Source organism: Malaclemys terrapin, chromosome 23 (genome assembly GCF_027887155.1).
Source record: "Malaclemys terrapin pileata isolate rMalTer1 chromosome 23, rMalTer1.hap1, whole genome shotgun sequence".
Taxonomy (NCBI): domain Eukaryota; kingdom Metazoa; phylum Chordata; order Testudines; family Emydidae; genus Malaclemys; species Malaclemys terrapin.
In genome coordinates, this window is record NC_071527.1 from 12,034,307 (window position 1) to 12,056,064 (window position 21,758).

At 49.0% G+C, this 21,758-nt stretch overlaps 1 protein-coding gene across 1 annotated transcript in view; it reads right to left on the minus strand.

Annotated features, from left to right (window-relative positions):
* Positions 1-3,452: 3,452 nt before the first annotated feature.
* Positions 3,453-21,758, minus strand: part of LOC128827946 (maestro heat-like repeat-containing protein family member 2B) — a 35,947-nt gene continuing 17,641 nt past the window's right edge. The window contains exons 18-31 of the mRNA XM_054012157.1: positions 20,628-20,737; positions 19,803-19,955; positions 18,483-18,637; positions 16,536-16,698; positions 15,894-16,087; positions 11,090-11,227; positions 10,770-10,881; positions 8,931-9,077; positions 7,578-7,760; positions 6,522-6,677; positions 5,888-6,022; positions 5,548-5,650; positions 4,381-4,446; positions 3,453-3,550 (exon numbers count right to left, since the gene is read on the minus strand). Coding sequence (XP_053868132.1) covers positions 3,453-3,550; positions 4,381-4,446; positions 5,548-5,650; positions 5,888-6,022; positions 6,522-6,677; positions 7,578-7,760; positions 8,931-9,077; positions 10,770-10,881; positions 11,090-11,227; positions 15,894-16,087; positions 16,536-16,698; positions 18,483-18,637; positions 19,803-19,955; positions 20,628-20,737 — 1,913 coding nt within the window. The remainder of the gene's footprint in view (positions 3,551-4,380; positions 4,447-5,547; positions 5,651-5,887; positions 6,023-6,521; positions 6,678-7,577; positions 7,761-8,930; positions 9,078-10,769; positions 10,882-11,089; positions 11,228-15,893; positions 16,088-16,535; positions 16,699-18,482; positions 18,638-19,802; positions 19,956-20,627; positions 20,738-21,758) is intronic.

A 21,758-nucleotide genomic window follows, 5' to 3' on the forward strand; every position in this document is an offset into this window, starting at 1 on the left:
TCGATCAGCCCGTCCGTCTGGGGATGATAGACTGACGTTCGCAGTTGCTTGACCCCCAGAAGCTCACACACCTGGCGGAGCAACCGCGAAGTAAAGTTTGTCCCTTGATCCGTGAGGATCTCACGGGGTAGGCCGACACGGGCAAAAATCTTCACTAGTTCATCAGCGATGGTGCGGGCTGTAATGTTCCGGAGGGGAATTGCCTCGGGGAACCGGGTAGCATAGTCTAACATCACCAAGATGTATTGAAACCCTGTACTGCTTTTGGGAAGGGGCCCCACCAGGTCCATGGCCACGCGCTCGAAGGGGGTCTCAATCAGGGGCATCGGGACCAACGGGGCCTTGGGAGTCCGGGCCGGGGAGGCCAACTGGCAGCGCGGGCAGGAATTACAGTAATTCTTCACCTCCTGGTACACCCCTGGCCAGAAGAAGCGTCCCAAAATCCGGGCCAGGGTTTTCTCGTGACCGAGATGCCCAGCCGCGGGGACGTCGTGGGCCAACTTCATGACGGACTGTCGATGACGCCGGGGAACGAGGAGTTGGGTTCGGGTCTCCCCCGTGTGGGGGTCCCGCTCGACCCGATACGGGCGGTCTTGCCGCAACTCAAAGTGTGGCCACTGGGCCGCTCGACCGGGGTCGAGGACAGTCCCATTCGCCATGGCCAATTGTTCATATACTCGCTGAAGTGTGGGGTCGGCCTGTTGGTCCCGGCAGAAGTCCGTGGTGGGCGAGGAATCTGTTGCCGCCCCTGGGGGAGCATCCTCTGGTTCTCCGGCCGAGCTGGTTGGCTCGGGGGTTTCCCTCTCCTCTCCTTCACTCTCGGGGGCCTCCCCTTCTAAGGCGGGCATGGCCCGCGGGTCGTCTCCTGTGTGCCGGCGGAGGATTGCTGGAAACTCCGGCCAGTCTCGGCCCAGGATCACGGGGTATGCCAGTCGTGGGGCCAGTCCCACCACCATTGATCGGGTGACCCCCTCAATCGTCAGCTGGGCCCGGGTACTCCGGTAGGGCCGTACGTCCCCATGGATGCACTGCAGGCGAATTTCACCCAAACGGGCGTCAGCCGGGGGACCGAAGCGTTGGCGGACTAGCGTCTGTCCGCAGCCCGAGTCGAGGAGGGCCACCGTCGGGTATCCTTCAAGGACCACCGGCACGGTGATCTTAGCCGCCTGGGAAGGACGGGCCCGAGCCTCTCCTGCACAGACCTGGCCAAAGGTACACTCCAGCCCTGGGCAATCCCGCTGGAGATGGCCGTACTCCCCGCAGGAGAAACAGGGCCCCAGGGTGGCCCGCCCCGTCCAGGGCCGGACGCTAGCAGGGGGTCCCGGCGGACTTCGGTGGTCTTTTTGCCCTACGGGGGTCGGGATCCGAGCGGGTCGCCTGGGTGCCACTGGGGCCCAAGTCCAACCCTCGGCTTCCCGGGAGGAAATCCGTGAATCCGCTCGAGCGGGTGTCCCTTTCTTCTCGGGGGTAGGGCGCTCCGCCCCGGGTGGGGCCCCTCGGAGTCCCGGGCCTATCGGCGTGTCAGCCGCGAGGAAGTTCTCCATTAGTGACACGGCGGCGGCCAGGGTCGCTGGTCGGTGGCGGAGGACCCAGGCCCGCCCCCGTGGTGGAAGAACATGGGTGAACTGCTCTAGCAGCACCTGTTCCATTACCTCCTCCGATGTTCGGTGCTCGGGTTGTAACCACCGCTTGCAGGTTTCCCGGAGTTCCTGGGCCACCTGCCGAGGTCGGGCCCCCGTGGGGTAGGTCAGACTCCTAAACCGCTGGCGGAAAGTCTCGGGGCTCACATCCAGGGCATCGAGAATGGCAGCCTTTACTTGGCTGTAGTCTTGGGCGGCTTCCACCGACAGGCCTCGGTAGACCATCTGTGCCGTTCCAGTCAGGTATGGGGCTAATATGGAAGCCCATAGCTCCGGGGCCCAACCGGCGACGACGGCCACCTGCTCGAAGGTGACGAGAAAGGCTTCGGGGTCATCGCCGGGTACCATTTTCGTCAGCCGGATCGGGGGGCTGGGCCGCGTAGTCCCGGCCGCACCTCCAGGCTGTGCCTCTCTGGGTCGGGCCAGCGCCGTTGCGAGTTGCTGGAGACACTCCCGCTGGAACTCCTGCTGCTGGGTGACCAGGTCTTGCACGAGCTGGTTCCGTTGAGTTCCAAGCTGCTCCATGAGCTGCTGCTGCTGTTGCAGCTGTGTGGCCTGCTGCTCCCTTTGCTGTTGCAGCTGGGCCGCCTGCTGCCGCTCCTGGGTTTCTGTCACCAGGGCCAAGAGCTGGGACAGATCCATTTCTCGGGAGGGGGATCTTTCTCCCCCGGCCCCTCTCTCCCCGGAGTCGAGGGTTCGCGCCCACATCCTGGGCGGAACTCCTGCCTGGCTTGCCACGTGTAGTAGTTCCGGGGTGGGGCTCGTCCCTTCCTGGGGCGCCTGGAAGCCAGGCCGCCCCGCTACAAAGCGAATAACAGTTCGGGCCCCGACCTTTGGGTAGGGGCTGAGCACACAATCGACAGTTCAGAGCTCAGGCCCTTATGCAGGGGCTGAGCACACAGTTAACAGTTCAGAGCTCAGGCCCTAGGTCAGGGCGGGGCAGCAAACCAATAGTCAGTCAGTGGCCCAGGCCTTGTCGCAGGGGCTGGGTCAGTTTGGGTTAGCCCAGGCCCTAGGTCAGGGCGGGGCAGCAAACCAATAGTCAGTCAGTGGCCCAGGCCTTGTCGCAGGGGCTGGGTCAGTTTGGGTTAGCCCAGGCCCTAGGTCAGGGCGGGGCAGCCAACAGATAGTCTGGACAAGGAGGAGGAGAGACTGCCACCCGGCGCGGGGTGGCAGGGGGGAACACAGGCCCACCCACTCCACTGTGTTCCAGCCCGGGGCCCTATCCGCAGCAGTCCGCCTGCCGCGCAGTCAGTGGGGATCCTGACCGCAACAAACTGACATGGGTTCGGGGTCTGCTATCCCCGGGCCACTTCCCATCTCCTCCTCCATGGGTACCTGCTCCTCCTGAGTTCCGTCTGCTGGGTCGCAGATCATGGGCTCCTCCGGGCCCCGAGCACCAGGTAGGTCTGTCGCTCCCTCTGGGCCCTCGGCGGGGGGAAGCTCAGGCCGCTCCTCGGGGTACCGGGCTCTCGGCAGGCTCGGCCAGTCCTCCTCAGGATACCGGGCTCTCGGCAGGCTCGGCCAGTCCTCCTCGGGATACCGGGCTCTCAGCAGGCTCAGGTCCGCAGGAGCTCGGGCACCAGCGTCTGTCCTCTCCCGCTGCCGGCCAGCTACTGAGCGCTGTGGCCTGGCCTTTATACTTCCTGTCCTGCCCCTTGACTTCCGGGGGGCGGGGACAGGCCGTGGTGGTTCTGCCCACTCTGGCGGCTGTTCTGGCTCCTCGCTTCCTGGGGCGCCTGGAAGCCAGGCCGCCCCGCTACAGGCCCTTATACTACTGGAGTGCCTTCTTCTATTTTTCTCCGTGCCGCTTCATTCCCCAATCACTCGGCCAGAACAGATGTGACTTATGATCTCAGTTGCCACCAGCTGGACAGTGGGACTTGGGTCTTTCTGTAGGACCTGGAGAGCTGAAATTACAGAGGACAACACATTAGTGAACAGACTGTCAAATCACAGCTAAGTGTGATCACAGAACCTTGAACTACCTGAGCAGAATGATCACATGGAAACATAGGAGACTGGGCTCAGTCGTTCTAATGGGATGGAAAATACATGAGAGATGAATATACCCCACTTTTCATAGTCACCTCTGCCTGAAATAGCTGGAGACTTATTACCTCTGAATACCACACTACAGCAGCTCTCCAATACAAACAAAGCTTTAGGTTCCTCCACTGGGTCCCTTCCATGCTCTCAACTGGGGGGAGACCCTGACTCTACCAGAAAGTCATCCACTCTGCTGTAAATGGAAGAAGGCCCATTGTTTCAATAGCTTCCACTTTTAAGTTTATTTTCCATCTCTATTCAGGAGACACTGCCTGAGCTCAAATAAACCTGGAATTTAACAGAGGCCAGGTCCAAGCAGGTTTATGCATGATACAGGGCACCTACTGGAAGAAAAATTGCTGGTGGGAAATTTGAGGTAGCAGAAAGTGGCTACAACTTCTTCTCACCTGAGGAGTCCACAGAAAGCCAATAAAGCCCAAAGAGTGGATAGCACTGGCTGTGGAGGTGGCGTTGCCAGGACAACCAGGAGATGCACTGACTCATATCACACCTTCTGCAGCTTCCTCCTTCAGGGAAAATTAAAGCGGACTTTCTACTGGGCAAGAGTGAATTTGTCCTTTGCTGTGTGGCTGATGCACTTTGCACCAGTGGTATTGGTTACTGCTGCTTGTCAGCCAAATTCCTTTAGAACTCACTAATGAACAGGACTTCAGCTGTATTTATTACTTACACATCAGCAGATATTCCAGGTCCAGCCATTTCATACGCTGCCTGTCTGTGTGTTCCAGGATGATGCCTAAATACACAATGTAAAATAAATAACAACAATAATAATAAAACCTTCCCTTGTTGAGTGCAAAGTGATACTAGCAGCCCCTAGACAGGTCTTTGGCATCTCCTACTGTGGGCCTAAAGGTGAGCTGTGGGCAAGAGGATGCTAGAGCAGTTTAGAGTCCACACTGAAGAGAATGAGAGAGACATTTTTTAAAAAGAATGTTTCCAGAAAACCCATTTGTTTGAAACAGTCTGTGTTCCTCTTGCCACTGCTGTCAGTTATTGGAGACATACTAAGATAGTGTCTTGGTCTAGTGGTCTGAGCAAAGGACTGGGGCCAGGAATAAGTGAGTTCTAAGCAGGGATCTCACAAGGTGACTGATAGCTGAGACGTAGGCCACAATGCCTGCCTGTCTCACATGGGTGTGCTAGGGTGAAGAGGGCACAGGGCCAAAGAGGAGGAACCTAATGCTTCCTTGACAAGGTGGTGTGGCCAGGAACCTGAAACAGCAGGTGCTATGGGGAGGTGGGCTGCATGCCTCCCAATGATGAAGTAGCAGTGAGGAGCACTGAACCACTCTGTGGGTAGGTCTGCACTTTGATCTAGGGGTATCACTCCCAGTTCAATGGGACAGGCCCACACTGGCTCTGACAGCGATAGCATGCTAACATTAGAATGTAGCTAAGGCAGCACGAGCAGTGGGAGGAGCTAGCCACCTTGAGAATAGACTTTGGGGTTTGGATGCGCTCATTCTTGGGGTGGTTAAACCTCCTGCTGCTCCTGCCATCGCAACTACTCTCTATTTCTAGCACGCAGGACTAGTGCGGGTACGTCTCATCAAGCTGGGAATTATACACCCAGCTCGAAGTGTAACCATGCCCTACGTGACAATGTCCCTGCCTCTACTACTAAATGACTGCACCGTGCTTTCCCTGCAATGATCCCAAAGCACTTGATAGCAACTAATCCACCACACTGGAGAGGTGGGGATATTAACATCTCCATCTATGGATGGGAAGCTGAGGCACAGAGAGATTAATGGCAGCTCAGAGCTGCACAGTGGGATTGTTTCTGTCTCCCTCAATGGAAATACCAAAAGGGACACTGGGCATCATCTCTCACCAGCTAAGTTGGCTGCAACTGCCCGGATCTCTTCCCAGCTGCTATAGAAGTACGTGATGGTGATTTGGTACAATTTCTCCAGCAGCTCTGCATTCTCTTTGGCCTAGAGGGAATCAGGGATACATGAGCTCTCTCTGGCTAGAAGTGCCCTTTGACTGCCAGCACATGCTTTTATGAATCACAGGTAAATAAGATAGAGAACAGGTGGCTGGGTAGAAGTGGGAACAATGGGAATCTGTGGCAGATTTACATTTCCCATCACCCTCAGTCACACATCCCCTCCCCACCTCTACACCACCACTCCAGTCAATAATCTCAGGCAGTTCAACAGCTCACTCACAAGGTGTCTGCAAATGTCCACCTGGAGCTCTTCAGGCTTCAGCTCAGCTGTGCCACCAAGGTGCTCACTGATTGCACTTTGGAGTCTCTTGAGTCCCAAAAACGGTAAACAGAGGTGAAACGTAGCTCTGCATTCCTGAAAAAGAGCGTCACGCCATTGAATTGTTCCCTACCGAGTGCTATGTTCATTCAACGGGAACTCATCTGCGTGACTGCTCATCTATTCCAGGATCAAAAAAAGGGATTCATCTGGATATTGGCAGAAAACATGCAGGAATGACTAATAGACGGGAGAACTTCAACTGAAACCTGGAGGTAGCATCAATGTCTTTTGGGAACAGATATACCGATGAAAGCTGCTGCACCAGGCATAGCTGTGGTCTCTCTGTTCTGGGGAGGCAGGGGTCTGGGGTGCAGAGACAGACAGGAACAGAGACCTGTCGGGGTCAGACCCATGACCTCTCCTGGATTCTGGTGAGGCAGCCATGGACCAACCTGGCTGGAACTGACTCAGCAGGAGGGCAATGAACTGAGGGGAGAATTTGGGCCTCCACAGCAGGCAGGAATAGCAGAGCTCCCCTGGCATTGGGAGGAAGATTCCTTTTGCTTAGTAAATAAGTCACTGTCAGTCTTACCATTGAAATCTCAGGGTTTGGGTCTTGCAGGTGCAGCAGAAGTGTGACCCAGCTCTTTTTAACCTGGTCGGCGAAATAGGTCTTCCATTTTCTCTTTGTCAGCCGGGCCAGGATGCCAAATAGGACAAAGGCCATTGAGCGAAGAGCATCATCCTCCTACAGCCAAGAAAGCCCCGCAAGTTAGTAACTAAGAGACAATCACATCATGCACTTTGCACAGCCATCTCTTCTACGCTAAAGTAGAGTGATTTCAACTACAGCTAGTCGGAAAAACGGTAATTAACCAATTTTTTGTTCAAATTTGCTGATTCATTAAAATATTTTAGAGACAGTTCAGTTTTGATGAAATTCCTCCAGAAGCCAGGTAGGGGTCCTTAGAAACTTGCCTGGTGTCTTTCCAGTGCACCCATCCAGCTCTGTGGCAGCCGATCTAGCAGGCTGCTTGGGATCGTGGGCTTCCAGGCCCCCAGCTTCTGGGACCCTGGCTTTCAAATTTGCAACTCCCTGGCACTTCTAGCTCCCAGAGTTTCCTGGGTTCCCAGCACCGGGATAGTCTGAGAGCAGACTGCCCTGGGCCAAGGCTTCCAATAGAGCTAGGTTGAGAATAGTAATTCTGTTTCACAAAGAGTTTTGAACTTTGGGGAGAGGGGTTCCCACAAATAGGATCAAAATCCAAATTTGAACTCTCTAAATTCTGTACAAAACGGAATTATCATTCCAACCCTCTCACATAAAAATGGTATAGAACAGGCCCAACACTCTCTATTGTACTCTGTAACCCCCATTTCATGCTTATCTAGCTATCTAATCTAGTATTCAGACTTTCTTTGAGGTTCTCAGTGGCAATAAAGAAGAATAGAAGGGTGAGACTGTGGGAGCAGGGAGGTCATCCCCATCCTCCTAATGTTCTCCTCCTCCGTAAAACACCTCTCTTCCCTGGGGCCTAAAATCTCTTCACTCCGACATGAGCAATGCCCAGGGAGTCCACATCACGCATTGTAAATGGAGCCTAATCAAGATTGGTTGAACTGGGGTTGGAGAGATCTGTTCACATACATCGTCAAAGTAAGTCCGGATCTGTTGGGTGAGGTCTTTGAAGGAAGAACCTATGTCCTTCTCTTTCAGGTCCTTCAGGACTTTGGCCAGTGCTTTCATGCTCTCGCCAATGACTTCCGAACTGAAAATGTCATGTAAGGCCCCGATCAGTAGGTCCAGAAGAAACTTCTTGTGCTTTTTCACCTGTACAAACATATGACATTAAAGAACACTTATCACTGATCACACTTCTAATAAGTTTTCTTTAGCAGTTATGAAGCTGTGGGAATTTCATCAACCCCGTCTCCCCCCAGAGACCTATAGCTATATTTCAGACCAGGTGCTAGCTACAATGAGCCCAACTTGGTGCCATAATACATCTGTGTAATCCTATTATTAGATTCCTAGTTACTTAGATTCCAAGGCCAAAAGGGACCATTGTGATTATCCGGTCTGACCTCCTGCATAACATAGAACTTCCCCGAAATAGTCTCTGTTTGAAGTAGAATGTATCTTTTAGAAAAACATCCAATCTTGATTTTAAAATTGCTAGTGACAGAGAATCCACCACAACCTTTGGTAAATTATTCCAATGGTTAATTAAAATTACCATTAAAAATGTATGCCTTATTTCCAGTCTGAATTAGCCTAGTTTCATTTTTCCCCATTGAATCTTGTTATACCTTTGTTTGCTAATGTGAAGAACCCATTATCAAAATTTATTCCCCATGTGAGTAGTTATAGACTGTTCTCAAGTCACTCCTTAACCTGCTCTTTGTAAAGCTAAATAGATTGAGCTCCTTGAGTCTATCACTAAAGGGATATTTTCCAATCCTTTGATAATTCTTGAGACTCTTCTCTAAATCTTCTCTAATTTATCCTTCTTGCATTGTGGACACCTGATCTGGACACAGTATTCCAGCAGTGCTCACATGAGTGCCATATTCAGAGGGAAAATAACTTCTTTACTCTTCTTCAAGTTTCCTCTGTTTATACCTCCAAGGATCATTTCAGCCCTTTTGGCCACAACTTCGTATTGGGAGCTTATGTTCAACTGATTATCTGCCATGACTCAAGTTTTTTTCGGCATCATTGCTTCCTGCGATAGAGTCTCTCATCCTGTAAGTATGGCCTGCATTTTTTGTTCCCAGATGTATACATTTACATATGGTCATATTAAAGTGCACATTGTTGACTTATGCCCAGCTTACCAAAGGATCCGGCTTGCTCTATGTTTACTGCAAAGAGGTTACTAGGGTATGTGAGAGAGCAGAATTTGGCCTAGTGCATTTTGTGCAGCCTCTGTAAACTCTGAACAACTCTCGCTCTTGGTTTCTCTAGTTATGCTGCATTCTATTCAGTAATCTCTCTTACCTTCTCAGGCGCCCCATAGACTAAATTTCCCAGGCCTCTCACAGCCATCTGGCGGACAATGCTGTTCCTATCCTGGGACCTTTCTTCCAAGATGCTCAAGACAGACTTAAGGAACTTCTTCTCCCTGAGCATGGGGTCACTCATTAGCTGAAATAAAATCAACATGTCCATTAGCCCCAATATGATCATTAAGATTGGGAATATAATTTGAGCAGACATGGAATACACTAAAAACAACAAGGAGTCCTCCTACAGCCACAGTCTTGTGGATACAGACTAATATGGCTCCCCCTCTGATACTTGGCACATAAGACACTGTAACTTTATTATTCCACACAAATGAGAAATGTTTTAAAACCTGGAGCTTTCCTTTTGGGCACTATAATAGGGATCCACTCACCTCTTGAGAGCCTCTTAGTGGCTGGGTCTGGTACCACAGTCCTTTTCTCACCCCTGGCGCACCCTGCCAGCCGACCTTAGTGAGTCTTCTGTGGCTCAGGCCTCTGGCTGCGTCCCAAAGTCCAAATGAACCCCTTCTGGGGTAGTCAAGAACAATCCCATTGCCCTCACTAGGGTCTCCAGCCCCAACTCTTGGTCCTTGAAATTCTGCCCTTTGTTCAAGCTCTCCATAAGCACTGTCCCCTCCGTGGGGCTTATGCCACTGTAGATGGTGGGGGAACTAGGGCCTGCCCATAACTCTGGGTTCCAAACCATGGACCCTGGAAACAGTAGCTAGGCACTGCTTGATTTCAGTTCATTTTTGCTTCTTCCTACCGGCCACTTTTAGCTTCACTCTCACCTCTGGGTTAAAGTTCTTAGGGACCCTCTTCCTGCAAATCCAGCTTAAGCAAATGCTGCCAGAATCAAACTCTGGCTATCCCCTGAATTTCTGTGGCCAGAGAGCAGCCCCCTTTCTTGCCCCTCCAGGTCTTGCCAGGAACTGAACTGCTAAGGCCCTGCAGCTCCTTTTAGCTGAGCCTGATTGGCTGCTTTTGTGAGGCCTCTCTAGACAGACCCAGATTTGTGGCTGTTTTCCTGGGGCAGGGTGTAGTAGGACCACGGGGCCTCTTTTAAGGAGCCTCAAAGCCCAGGTACAGCCCATCACAGGCACAGATCAATTGTTTTTCTTAGAGCCAGATGAGCCCCTAAGATAGTTGCTTAGCATAAGTGGGAAATATGATGCAGATGTTAGAGGAAGGCTGTGGAAAGGGCGGATGGTCCAGCTGTTATCACACTAGCCCAGGACTTAGGAGACCCAGGTTCAATTTCCTGCTCCCTCAAAGACCTTGGGCAAGTCACTTAGCCCTTCTGTGCATCAGCTCCCTGCCTGTAAAATAGGAATCATCGTGCTTCCCTACCTCCCAGGAGTATCGTGGGGATACAGACATTAAAGAGTTTTGAGGTACTCAGATACTACAGTAATGAGAACCTAAGATAGATGTGAATGTATTTGTATGTTGCTTGTTTTATAGTATTAGGACACTAGGTTCATTCAGAAGATCTGCTGAGCTAAACCAAAATCAGGAGCTGTTGGTTAGTATCAGCACTAGGACTTGGCAGAAGAGGTCCAGGAATTCAAACTCTGTCTGTATCTCTCTCAGCCAGCACCAGTGGTTGTGTAGCTAGCATAGGCAATGACAGCAATAAAAATATCAGAGGGAGAATGACTCAGAAAGGTGTAATGAAATTCCCTGTGAGGTTTCCATATAAAGGAGGACCCATTCTACTATCTAAAATGACAATTACTCCTATGAACTGAACTGTACAACTCCCGAAAGAAAGGCAAACATGAGACAACAGTCTAATGGTGAAACCGCTCTTCAGAACCCTGTGTCTTACCTGGGCAAGGAAAGCTGTGCTGGTGACTCGGAGGTTTTCTGTTGGGGAATTCACCCAGGGGAGGAGGCTCTGTAAGATCTCAGGTGTTATTAGTTCAGCTCTTAGCAGAACACTGGAAGACAAAATAAACCGCTTATGGGGTAGATTGCACACTTCAAACACTCAGCGGCTCTGAGCATACAGCACTGATATCTAAGAATGGGAGTTGTGTGTTTCCACCCAGGGCACCCCCCACAAAGCTATAAACTGGAGGTTCCCTCTCAGCCACTCTATTTGCTACTGATTCCCAAGACTAAAATCATGCCTCCTAGATCTCTTACCTCACCAGCAGACACACTCCCTCATGGTGAGTCTTGGGGTTTTCAAGCAGACTCTGTGTTCTCTGCTCCCTGAGCGCTCTCCCCAGTCTCTCATTCCCAGCTCTGAAAAGCACAGCCTCTAATGCTTGGATAGAAAGCCTGGGGAAAGAGAGGCACAGAACTGCAGCAATCAGTAGGAAGGTGCAGCCTGAAGAGAGTCAGGAAGCCCCGGTTACTTGTCAGGTCTGCTGTTCATCGACAGTTCATCCATTGGCAATATCCTGGACACCAGTGTCCCTGGAAGGACTTGTTGCCGGGAGGTAAGTTTCAGTCTCATACATCTCATATGACTAGTTTTGCTAGGGACAAAATTTTGCAGTCATTTTTTCCTTTCTGCAAGGAGTCTGGGCACTAGTAGAGTACAATGATATGGAAAAGATACATGATCAGGACCCAAACACTGGGGACATAGAGTGTGGTGATCACTAATGGACATTTTGGGGTCATATCTCCTGATATGATGTGACAGAGTGCTGAAGGTTTGCACTTGAGTCAGCCCTCTGGTCACTATTAGTACTAATTTGGTTCCTCACAGAAGGCCTAATTGGACAGAGGTGTACCTGATTACGAGGTCAGATTGGGGCTAGTGAGTCAAGGAACCAATCATTCCATTAACAGGGAAACTGTATAAAAGGACATGGGCAGGAGCTCTTTGAGGGGAACAGACAGAGAAAGAAACTTGGGTGACCAGATGTCCCGATATTTGGGGCTTTATCTTCTGCGGGTAGCTGTTACCCCCCACCGCCTGTCCTGATTTTTCACACTTGCTGGCTGGTCACGCTAGGAGAAACAGAAAGACAAAAAGCTAGGAGAGCCTGACAAAGTGAGGTCTCTGAATGGAAACACTTTAGCCCCCACTTTTGGAGAAGAGTTTAGAAAGTTGAGATACAATATAAAGGTGCTATGTATTGGAAGGGGGATTAAATAGACTATATGTTGGTGCTTACAAGCAAGAAAGTCTCAACGCGGTCTGTGTTTGTGGAAGATGTGGGGGTGCAACACCCCTCTCTGTCACAGCTGGGGGCTCATCAGGGATTTCCCTGTTATCTATGCAAATGGAGAGCCTGTTGGAGAAGCCGGTGTAGAGGTTTTGGCACTCCGGGTGATGGAAGGAACACTGAAATGGATGGTGAAGCAGCAAAGAGAAGTGTAGAACAGGGGTTCTCAACCTTTCTGTTTCTGAGCCTCCCCCCACCCTCAACATGCTACAAATACTCCATGGCCCAGTTCCAGGCCTCTGCCCTGCCAGGCATCAGAGTTTGGGGCTCCTGGCTCTGGTTTTTAACCTCATGGGGTGCAGAGGCTTGGGGCTTTAGTGCAGGTGCTGGGCCTCAGGGCTCCAGCGTGGCTGGGCTCAGAGCTTCAGCTTTCTGCCCTAAGCCCCAGCTAGTCTAATGCCAGCCCTGCTTAGCGGACTCCCTAAAACCGGCCTGATTGAGAACTGCTGGTGTAGAAGACCCTACAGACCTTCCAACAATCCCACCATGCAGAAAAACAGCCTTTGCTTGCCTGGTAGGTTTAACAGCAAAAGAGCCTTCAGGAATTTATACAGGAGCAAGCCCAGGTCTGGCAACAACTCCTCCAAAGTCTGGCCAGTCCTGTGACAGGAAATGGAAACCAGGCACAGGAGATCAGACTCTGTAAAATGGGACCTGCGAACAACCCTGATTTGTTTTTGGTTACTCTTAAAGGAGCAGCAGTGAGACGTCATAGGGACAGAACAATGTGGGGCCTTCATCTGACACCCTATTTAACCGGGGAAGCACATATATGGGTCTTAGGGATTAGCAGGCAAGAGATTATGACATGATTAAGGCAGCCATGCTGGACTAGGTGGGGCCTGTCCACAGAAAAGTACTGCCAGAAATGGAGAGTTGAAAGATGGATTGAGGGATTATGCCTCTGTGCATTTGGACAGAAATTAAAAGATTGGGCCACTTATTGGTAAGGCCAGATACTCAAACTGTGGGGGAGATCATGGACTGCATGATTCTGGAAGTTTCTTCAGAGTCTGCCTGAGCATACCCGAGCATGGGTTCTGTGGCGCCAGCCAGTTAATCTGGACCCCACAGTTAAAGTTACAGAGGAATTTGCAGAGGCAGACATTCCCAGAGTGAGTCAGTGGTTTAAGGGACTAGATTTGAGAAGGACCAGAATGCCTCCAGCTGGGAAGGGCAGCAAGAAGAAGAGGGAGGCGCCTCAAGGAACTGTAGTGGGAGCTTGTCCTACAGTGTGCTACCGCCATAGACGTGAAGGACATCTAAAAAGAGACTGTCCTAAAATGGACTGTGGGTTTGCACAGTTTTGTGGCTGGGATAAGACTCCCAGGCAGGGAAGAAAAAAGAAGGTACCTACCATATCGGTATGGGTAGGGAGGAGCCACCAAAGGGACTAATGGACATAGCTTCATCCTGTTTGTTAATCGGGCAGGAGTTAGTGAAACCCCACTGGAGACTTCCCAGAGGTAGGATCAAAACTGAATATGTACATGGGGACAATAAATTCTGCCCAATGGCAGAGGTGACTCTGGAAATCAAGGGGAAGTTTAGGCAGAAACATGTAGGGGTAGTGGATGGATTGCCCCACTGCCTTCTACTGGGCATGGACTAGCATCCCTTTCTAACAGGGACACCAAGGCATGTATGGAGGCTCAGGAGGGTGGAAACAAAACCTGAAGGGCCAGGTAAAGAGGAAATATATGTAAAGGGGCTGGAGGAACCTAGACATGAAAGTACAAGCCACAGAGAAGGTGAGGATGCAGAAGTCCCCTGAGAGACAAGAGGGAGGAGAAAGAAAACAAAGGTCAAGAGTAAAGGTGACTTAAGATCATCCATTGGGGTCAAACAGTCATCAGAGCCCTTACCACCAGGATCTCAGGAGCGGGCATCCCGAGAACACTTTGGAGGGACTCAGCACAGTCTGTGTTCATGGAAGAGGCCGGGGCACAGCATACCACCCCTCACATATAGGTACCTAAAATGGGCCTGCACATGGGCCAACAGCATGAGCAGAACACTTGTGTCTGCAGCGCCAGCAATCACATAGCTAGGTACCCATCCATGTGAACAAATTCAAGTTTTGTGGACAAAGCTTAGGCACCCTGACTCACTGTGGCCACTACATAAGACCAGCCTTACTGGGTCAGTCCAATGGTCCATCTAGTCCAGTATACTGTCTTCCAACAGTGGTCAATGCCAGCTTCTTCAGAAGGAATGAACAGAACAGGGCAATCATGAAGTGATCCAATCCCTGTTGTCCAGTCTCAGTTTCTGGTGGTCAGAGGCCTAGGGACACCCAGAGCTTGGGGTTGTATCCCTGACCATCTTGCCTAATAGCCATTGATGGACCTGTCCTCCATGAACTTATCTAATTCTTTTTTAACCCAGTTATACTTTTGGCCTTCACAACATCCCTTGGCAATGAGTTCCACAGGTTGACTGTGTGTTGTGTGAAGTAGTACTTATGTTTATTTTATAGCCACCGCCCATCCGTGAACAGAGTTTGCATCCTGGTTTCCTGGGAAAATTCAGAGACATTATAAAACCCTGAAGTCTGTAATTTGAGCACCTTGTTGGCATAGAATAAAGAAACACAACAATAATAGAAACTAATAATGTTGTGAGATTGGTGGGAAATGTATATTAATGGGCTATCAGAGCTGAAGTCAACTGATGACTCAGGAATCTCTTAGTGTTAACTGGCGAGGGGCACAGAGTGGGTGCCGAGTGGTCTGGTATGTACATTCTAGTTCACTAAAAGATTGCCATATGAGTCTCAAATAAAAGCCCATGTCACCAATATCATTGTGAAACACATGTGCAGATGCGGTGTAAAGAGTCATGTATATGCATTGAAAATTACATTTTTATGATCTGTGTTTAGGGACTAGTCACCAGGAAAGGTGAAAAAAATGGTTTTCTTTCAGGGAAGAAATGTTTATCCATCTGTTTCTTTATCTCTAAATTAAGCATGTAGGGTTCACATTCAGTTCAGAAGGACTGTGAGAGCTTCAAAGAAAGAAAAGTAACAGGAAGTAGACAGGGGGTGGGGACCCAATTTTGGGGTACACATCAAAGGTGTGCTCTAGTATATTTGGGGGACAAAGAAGACACCCTGGCATCTTTCACTTAGGAAGTAGATGGACAGTGATAGGGACAGCGGGGTTGCTATCAGGCGTGATTGAGAACTTTGGGTGAGAAACATCTTTAGACAGGAGGTGAACCTGTTGGTTAAGTTTAGTCTCTAGGAGCATGTTATGATTTCATTTTACATGTAACCATTTTTTGCTCGCATTCTTACTCGCTATCACTGGAATCTCTGTTCTTTGATCATCTCTGTTCTTGTTTGCATTATAAATATATCTAAGTGCTGTGTGTTTTGCCCTATAGTATAAGTAATAAAGTATAGAGTTTAAAGTATAAGTAATAAACTGGTGTGTACTGTTCCATTGGGAACAGCAGGCCTGGTAATTCTGTGGGTGTTCAGTGGATAAAGGTCTGGACACTATATGGAACGGTCAGAAGACTCAGGTGTTGGTGTGTGCCTATCACTAACCTGTACAATGAGTCTGAGGAGGCCTGGATGGCAGTGTTTGTTTTGCCAGAGCCTGGTCGTTTCAGGGAAGTGACCCACAGCAGGCACAGACAAGACTTCCTCACTTTAAGGGCAGGCAATGGTAAGGTGCCTCGTAACTCTGGGAACTCCTGGGGAGTGTCACACAACTCTATTGGAATTCTCTTTGTTTCTCTCCCTTCCTTCTAATTACCGGCAAGGGTCGCCCTCAGTATGTTGTAGGTCTTTTTGGAATTCCCTCTGGCTGCTTATCCTTGGCAAAGGCGTCTCTTGTCCTAGGGTTCGGCTGACCTGCTGCAGGAGAACAGGAAACAACTCTGGGAGCAGCTCCTGCACAGCTTTGCTCGACTGCAGTGCTGACACCACCTCAGAGATGGCACATGTTGCCTGAAAGGAGAGAATGGTAAAAACTGAGATCTCTTCCCAACACCATCACACCCTCTCTCCCCTTCTGAGATCTGCTGTACGAAATTCTCACTTCCGCCAGTAACTTGAATGACTGCGAGCAACTCGCTTAACTCGTGGCTCAGTTTCCCACATCTGTACAAATGTGGATGACCTACCAAGGCATGTTGTGAGTCCTAAGGAATATTTGCAAAGCACTGTGAGAAACCTGGTTCAAAGACTTTCTAATTGCCAGATGTTATTAAGTAAATCAGCCACGTACTCTAAAACTGCCGTATTTGTTCCACAGACAGCAGAGCTGGACTCAGGGAAATAGTACATCAGAGGAGAAGTGCCCACACAGCAATATTATACCACACTTCTAGCTTTGCATCAGCAGGATTGTCACAGGGCAGAGGAAAGCCTGAAAGACATGTCTGTCTTTACTTACTGAGAGAGGTTCAGCGGCTGCCAAATCCCTGTCGATTTCAGTCTCTGAGGTGATGCGGCCTTCTTGTCTTGTTGGAGTCTTTATCTTGTCTATCAGGATCTTTAGGACTTGAGTGGCAAGCAAGGGGTCTCCCCCCAGAGATCTCCACAGCTCAGTGATGTCACTGCAATTTAACAGAAGTTACATGTGACCCCTGGACACTTCTGTGGCGCAGACTGAATACGTCATATTTAAGTAAAGACCAAATTTTCTCCTTGCCAATGATGAGAAAGTTAGGAGTACTGTCCTCCTTTAACGCTCCTCGTGTTTAAATATTGAGTTTCCAGTTACAGAACTAGGTTAAGTGACCTAGTCTTACTGCAGCCTCACCATTAACTTCAGAAGGACAGGACAGAGAGCGCCAACCTCAGTTCCTGCTTTCCCATTTTCCAGTAAATATGGAATCATGAACATGTGGCTACAAAGATCTAGGGTTTGGAAGGCAAATTGATGAAGGAAAAGCCATATTCCTACTAACTGGTGTGATATAGCACGGCCAGAGGACAGCAGGAGAGTGATAGATGGGAGATATGTAAGCCCCAGGATGATGAGAGCCTTAGTCCCTGTAGAGGGAAGATAGGGTGCTACAGATTAATTAGAGCACCTGAAACCAATTAAGCCAATTAGAGCACCTAAAGCCAGTCACCTGATAACCCGCCCCCCTCTGCTTCAATCTGATAGCTGGAGGAGTTGAAGCAGAGTTGTTTGGTGTTGGAACAGAGAGCAGTTTGGAGGAAGCAGTTTGGAGAAGTGCTGTGGCGGGCCAGAAGACCAAGACCCTAGCTAAAGGGAAACCCGGCTTGTGCAGAGCAGAGGGACTCTAGAGACACAAGTGGTTGGGAGAAACTTGACCCAAGCGGAGAGAGGGCAGGAAGCCCCACAAGCTGAAGGTCCGGAGAGGGAAGTAGCCCAGGGGAAGGAATCGCTAGTTCAAGTGGTTCACTGCTATCCCTAGAGCCCCTGGGCTGGGACCTGGAGTAGAGGGTGAGCCCAGGTCCCTCCCTCTCCACTCCCCTTTTCTGGGACACTAATGGGACAGTTGATACCCCAGTTCAGGGGTGAGAAGCGGTGCCCTGCACCCCCACAAGAGGAGAAAGTGCGGGACGCAACATAATAGTGCCGGCAATTTGCCACACTGGACATACAACTATGAGACCAAATATTCGTGGCCATCCTATGTCCCCTTCACAAAGGGTGTCCCTACCCTCTGTTTGCCAGAAGCTGGGACTGGGCAACAGGGGACGGATCAATTGACATTTACCTGTTCTGTTCATTCCCTCTGGGGCACCCGGCATTGGCCACTGTCGGAAGACAGAATACTGGGCTAGATGGACCTTTGGTCTGACCCAGTATGGCCGTTCTTATGGTCATAATTCCAGCACTGATAACGGATAACTCAGTTAGGGATCTTTAAATGAAATGATGGATCTGCTTCCAGTCCAGTTTTAAGTACCCAGGACAGCAACTCTATTCTAGCAGCCACACCCTCACTGATACCAAGCAGAAGTCTGATGATAATATTGGCTCTATTCTTTGTAATCAGCCAGGGATTTGGACTTGAAGCTGTCATGCCACCAGGAAACCAACAGCCACTGCTAATTTCCAGAGTGAGGTCAATTCAGGTGTCTAGAGAGGTAGATGTTTCCAACAATACACTCCAGTTATACCAGTAAAAATAGGTCTTTAGGATATCAAAGCAGCTATTAATTAATGGAAACAGAATGACACTTAGTTTCTCTCCACACCCCATCTTAACATGCTCTTGGACCTTCCTGCAGAAAGACCCAGGCTATTAACCTTTAGGAATTATCCCAAACTGTTTGCTGCTTAAATAAAGCCCTACATCTCCCAGTAAAGCTGTGGGATCCATGTTTCACCAAGATGAATGCAATAGGTAGCGGTATATACCTGTCCATCGGCAGAGGTTCGCCGAGGAGGCTGGAGATCACGGTCTCTAGGTCACGGTGAGCTAAAATGGACACCGCCTCCACCAGGAACTGCCTCAAGCTGCCCTCCTGGATAGTAGGCATGTGGCTATATATTATAACCAGGATATCTGGCACCTGGAAGGAACAAAACCAGAAAGAAATGTCCCTTTTTCTTTCTCTCCATTCATTCTACAGAATCAAAATCTTTATTTAGCTATTTAGCCAGTTGCTGCTTTTTTAGAAATTCTTCACTTCAAGAAACAAATGTTCAAATATGTCTGCATAAATTTAACCCACAAAAATTGCCCACACTTGGCTGTAAAAACTAACACTGACACACACATATACATACCAGGTAATGTAATGTGGTGGTGCCCAGCTATGCATTAAATAAACCAGTTCGCATGCACAAAAGAAGGCTTTGCTTGCCCACATTTTGCAGGTGTGATTTAAGCAGCCAAATCCGACCATTTGCCTTGAAGAATGCCTAGTTCATAAACAACCACAAGCACAAAATATGCAAGTGCTTTAAACACAGCGTGCAAATGCCTGGGACTATGAACAGGTGATGACCTCTCATATTCACTCCTGGCCCTTCACATCTTCAAAACACTGTGCAAACATGGCAGTTCTGCTGCGAGGGTTCCCTGTCCTGAGACCTTTCACCAGCCTTGTTAGAAGATTTGTGGAGTGCTCCTTTCATCTAGCCCTAACGCACTGGGCTCCAGAATAAGGCATATAAATAGTGGATCCCAAAGACACTATAGTTTTCTCCCTCCCTCCCCTCTTCTATTCTTAAAGGGTACGTCTACACAGCAAAAAAAAATCTCACAGCAGTGTAAAAGTGTAGCTGTTCCTGGTTGGGCTGGAGCCCAGGCTCTGAAACCTGGCAAGAGGGTGGGTCTCAGATCCCAGGCTCCAGACTGACTGGGAATGACCACAGTGCTATTTTTATCCAGGTAGCCCTTAGCCATAGGCCTCCTAATAACTGGATGCCTCCAAGTGCCAGTCATTCTGTCTTGTTGTATTTTCCCCAGAGTCTGTTTTTTCAAGCCTTTCTTGGCTGAATACTGTGGCAACAAGCTAGACAAATAAATAACCAACCATCTTCCTTTTCCCTTGGATTATCTCTGTCTACTGTGATTGATTCTGCCATTGCCTATCTTAGGGTAGGAACAGAGATGGAATCGACTCTATGTCCGAGGGGGAGAAACAGCAAGATTTTTGTTCATTACACATAAGGGCAAAGATCTAAAAGCCTAGAGTTTAGGCAGAAAACCTCTCCAGTTTCCCGTTTTACCTTGTCCAGCATGGCATCTCCACACTCCTTCAGGATGATTTTCATCCACAGTCCAGCTGCCCTGGCACAGGTGGGGTTGGCAGACAGCATACCACCCAATGTGGCCTTAATAAAGTCTGTGGCCTGTTCTGAGGGAAAGTACTCACTAACAACCTGGGAACAAATCAAAAACAGGAGAGACTGCAATGATGTCTGGCTTTTTAAAAATGGAGGCCTAATATCTCTATGGAAAGATATATGCATCAACAAATTGTTAATTAGCCTCATGTCTAGCGAGCCATTTGTGATTACAATTCTCTCTACAGTCTATATATGACATTTTTGTATTCTACACTAATGATATCAGGTTAGAGGCAAAGCCTCTGTTGCACAATTAGCACAACATTGTACTGGATATGCAGGAGGTTAGTTTCCAGTTTCTATTCTCTTATATACACTGCATCTTTTTACAACTTATAAAATGAAGTAAAGAGAGGCATGCCCACAAATATAGGCTAAGGCAAACCCACAAAGTGACAGAATGAAGACTGGGTGGTTTCTCAGCTTGATGTTCCACTAACACAGTGTTTTCTCGTGGATGGCTGGATAGGTACATGTGTGTGCAGCTGCGTGCGTATTTTCATGTGCATGCAACATTATGTGGAATCTGGTTTTTACATGACATTCATAGCACACATCTATGAAAAGCATCTTGCTGGTTACTAGCAATGAATGCCCCGCTCCCACAGCTCACTCCAAGTACGGAAAGGCATCATGAAAGCATAAATGTAAAATGAATGGTGCCCCGTCACTAGAACATCCGCACAAGCTTTTTGAGTCAGTTACCCTGGCCATTTTGGAAGATGCCTGAAACAGAGCCTCAGGGTCTGGAGCTGTTAGTGCTTCACGGAGACATCTCAGCTCCTCCGCCGCTGATCCCAGATTCGTGGACTGGCCTGGAGTGGAGAAAAGGAGAAAAAGTACTGTAACGATTAATGAAACTGAACCTCTATGGCATGGATAGTCATACAGAAGGATCCATGTGCTATGCTGTTATCAGCATAGTGTAAAATCTTGGCCCCATCAAAGTCAATGGCATAACTCCTGTTGACTGTAATGGAGTTGGGATTACACCCTAAATGTCTGAAAGTTAACAGTAGTGGTATGTTATTGTGAATGATACAGGATTGAACAAGCACTGTATTCAGCTTGGAGCAGCTTTCTGGGTGTGTCTGGTTTCAGTAGCCTCTCTGCTCTCAGTATTTAAATCTAATCTCATATTCAAGTACAAGTCATGCAGATAGATCTCAGGTTCCAATGTAGAGGTGAATCCCTCCACCAAACTCTCATTGTAAAAGACATGGGGCTGGAGAAAAACTTCGGCAGGAAACCCAGGCTCATCAGTCACTTCTAAACAATGCTGGGATTTCTATCTTGTACATGCAAAGATTGGAGTCCCTTCTTCTGTTTCTGAATCACCAACACTGTTTTTTAGGACTGATTAATAATAATTGGAAATAAGGTGACCAGATGTCCCGATTTTATAGGGATAGTCCCGATTTGGGGGGTCTTTTTCTTATATAGACTCCTATTTCCCCCCACCCCCTGTCCCGAGTTTTCACATTTGCTGTTTGGTCACCCTAATTGGAAATGGCCTTAAACAATAACCAAGCCCTATCCCTTTACATCTAACCATTAGGTGAAAAGAATATCCTACTCTTTCACAGAGGGGGAAAATGGCCTACACTTACTCCAGTAGCTTTGAATGCTCATGACAGAGGGCTGCTGGAAGAACATTTTGTTTAAAGAATTATTCCAGGAATCCCCTCCAATACAGCCAGTGGCAGGGTAAAGAGAATGAAAATGTTTAGTACCAAGGGCTTGTCTACATGGAGAGAGTCAAGAAAGCTAATCCAAATTTATTTTCAAAATGCATTAGTTAAACTTCATTAAACACCTGTGGGGACACACTTATTT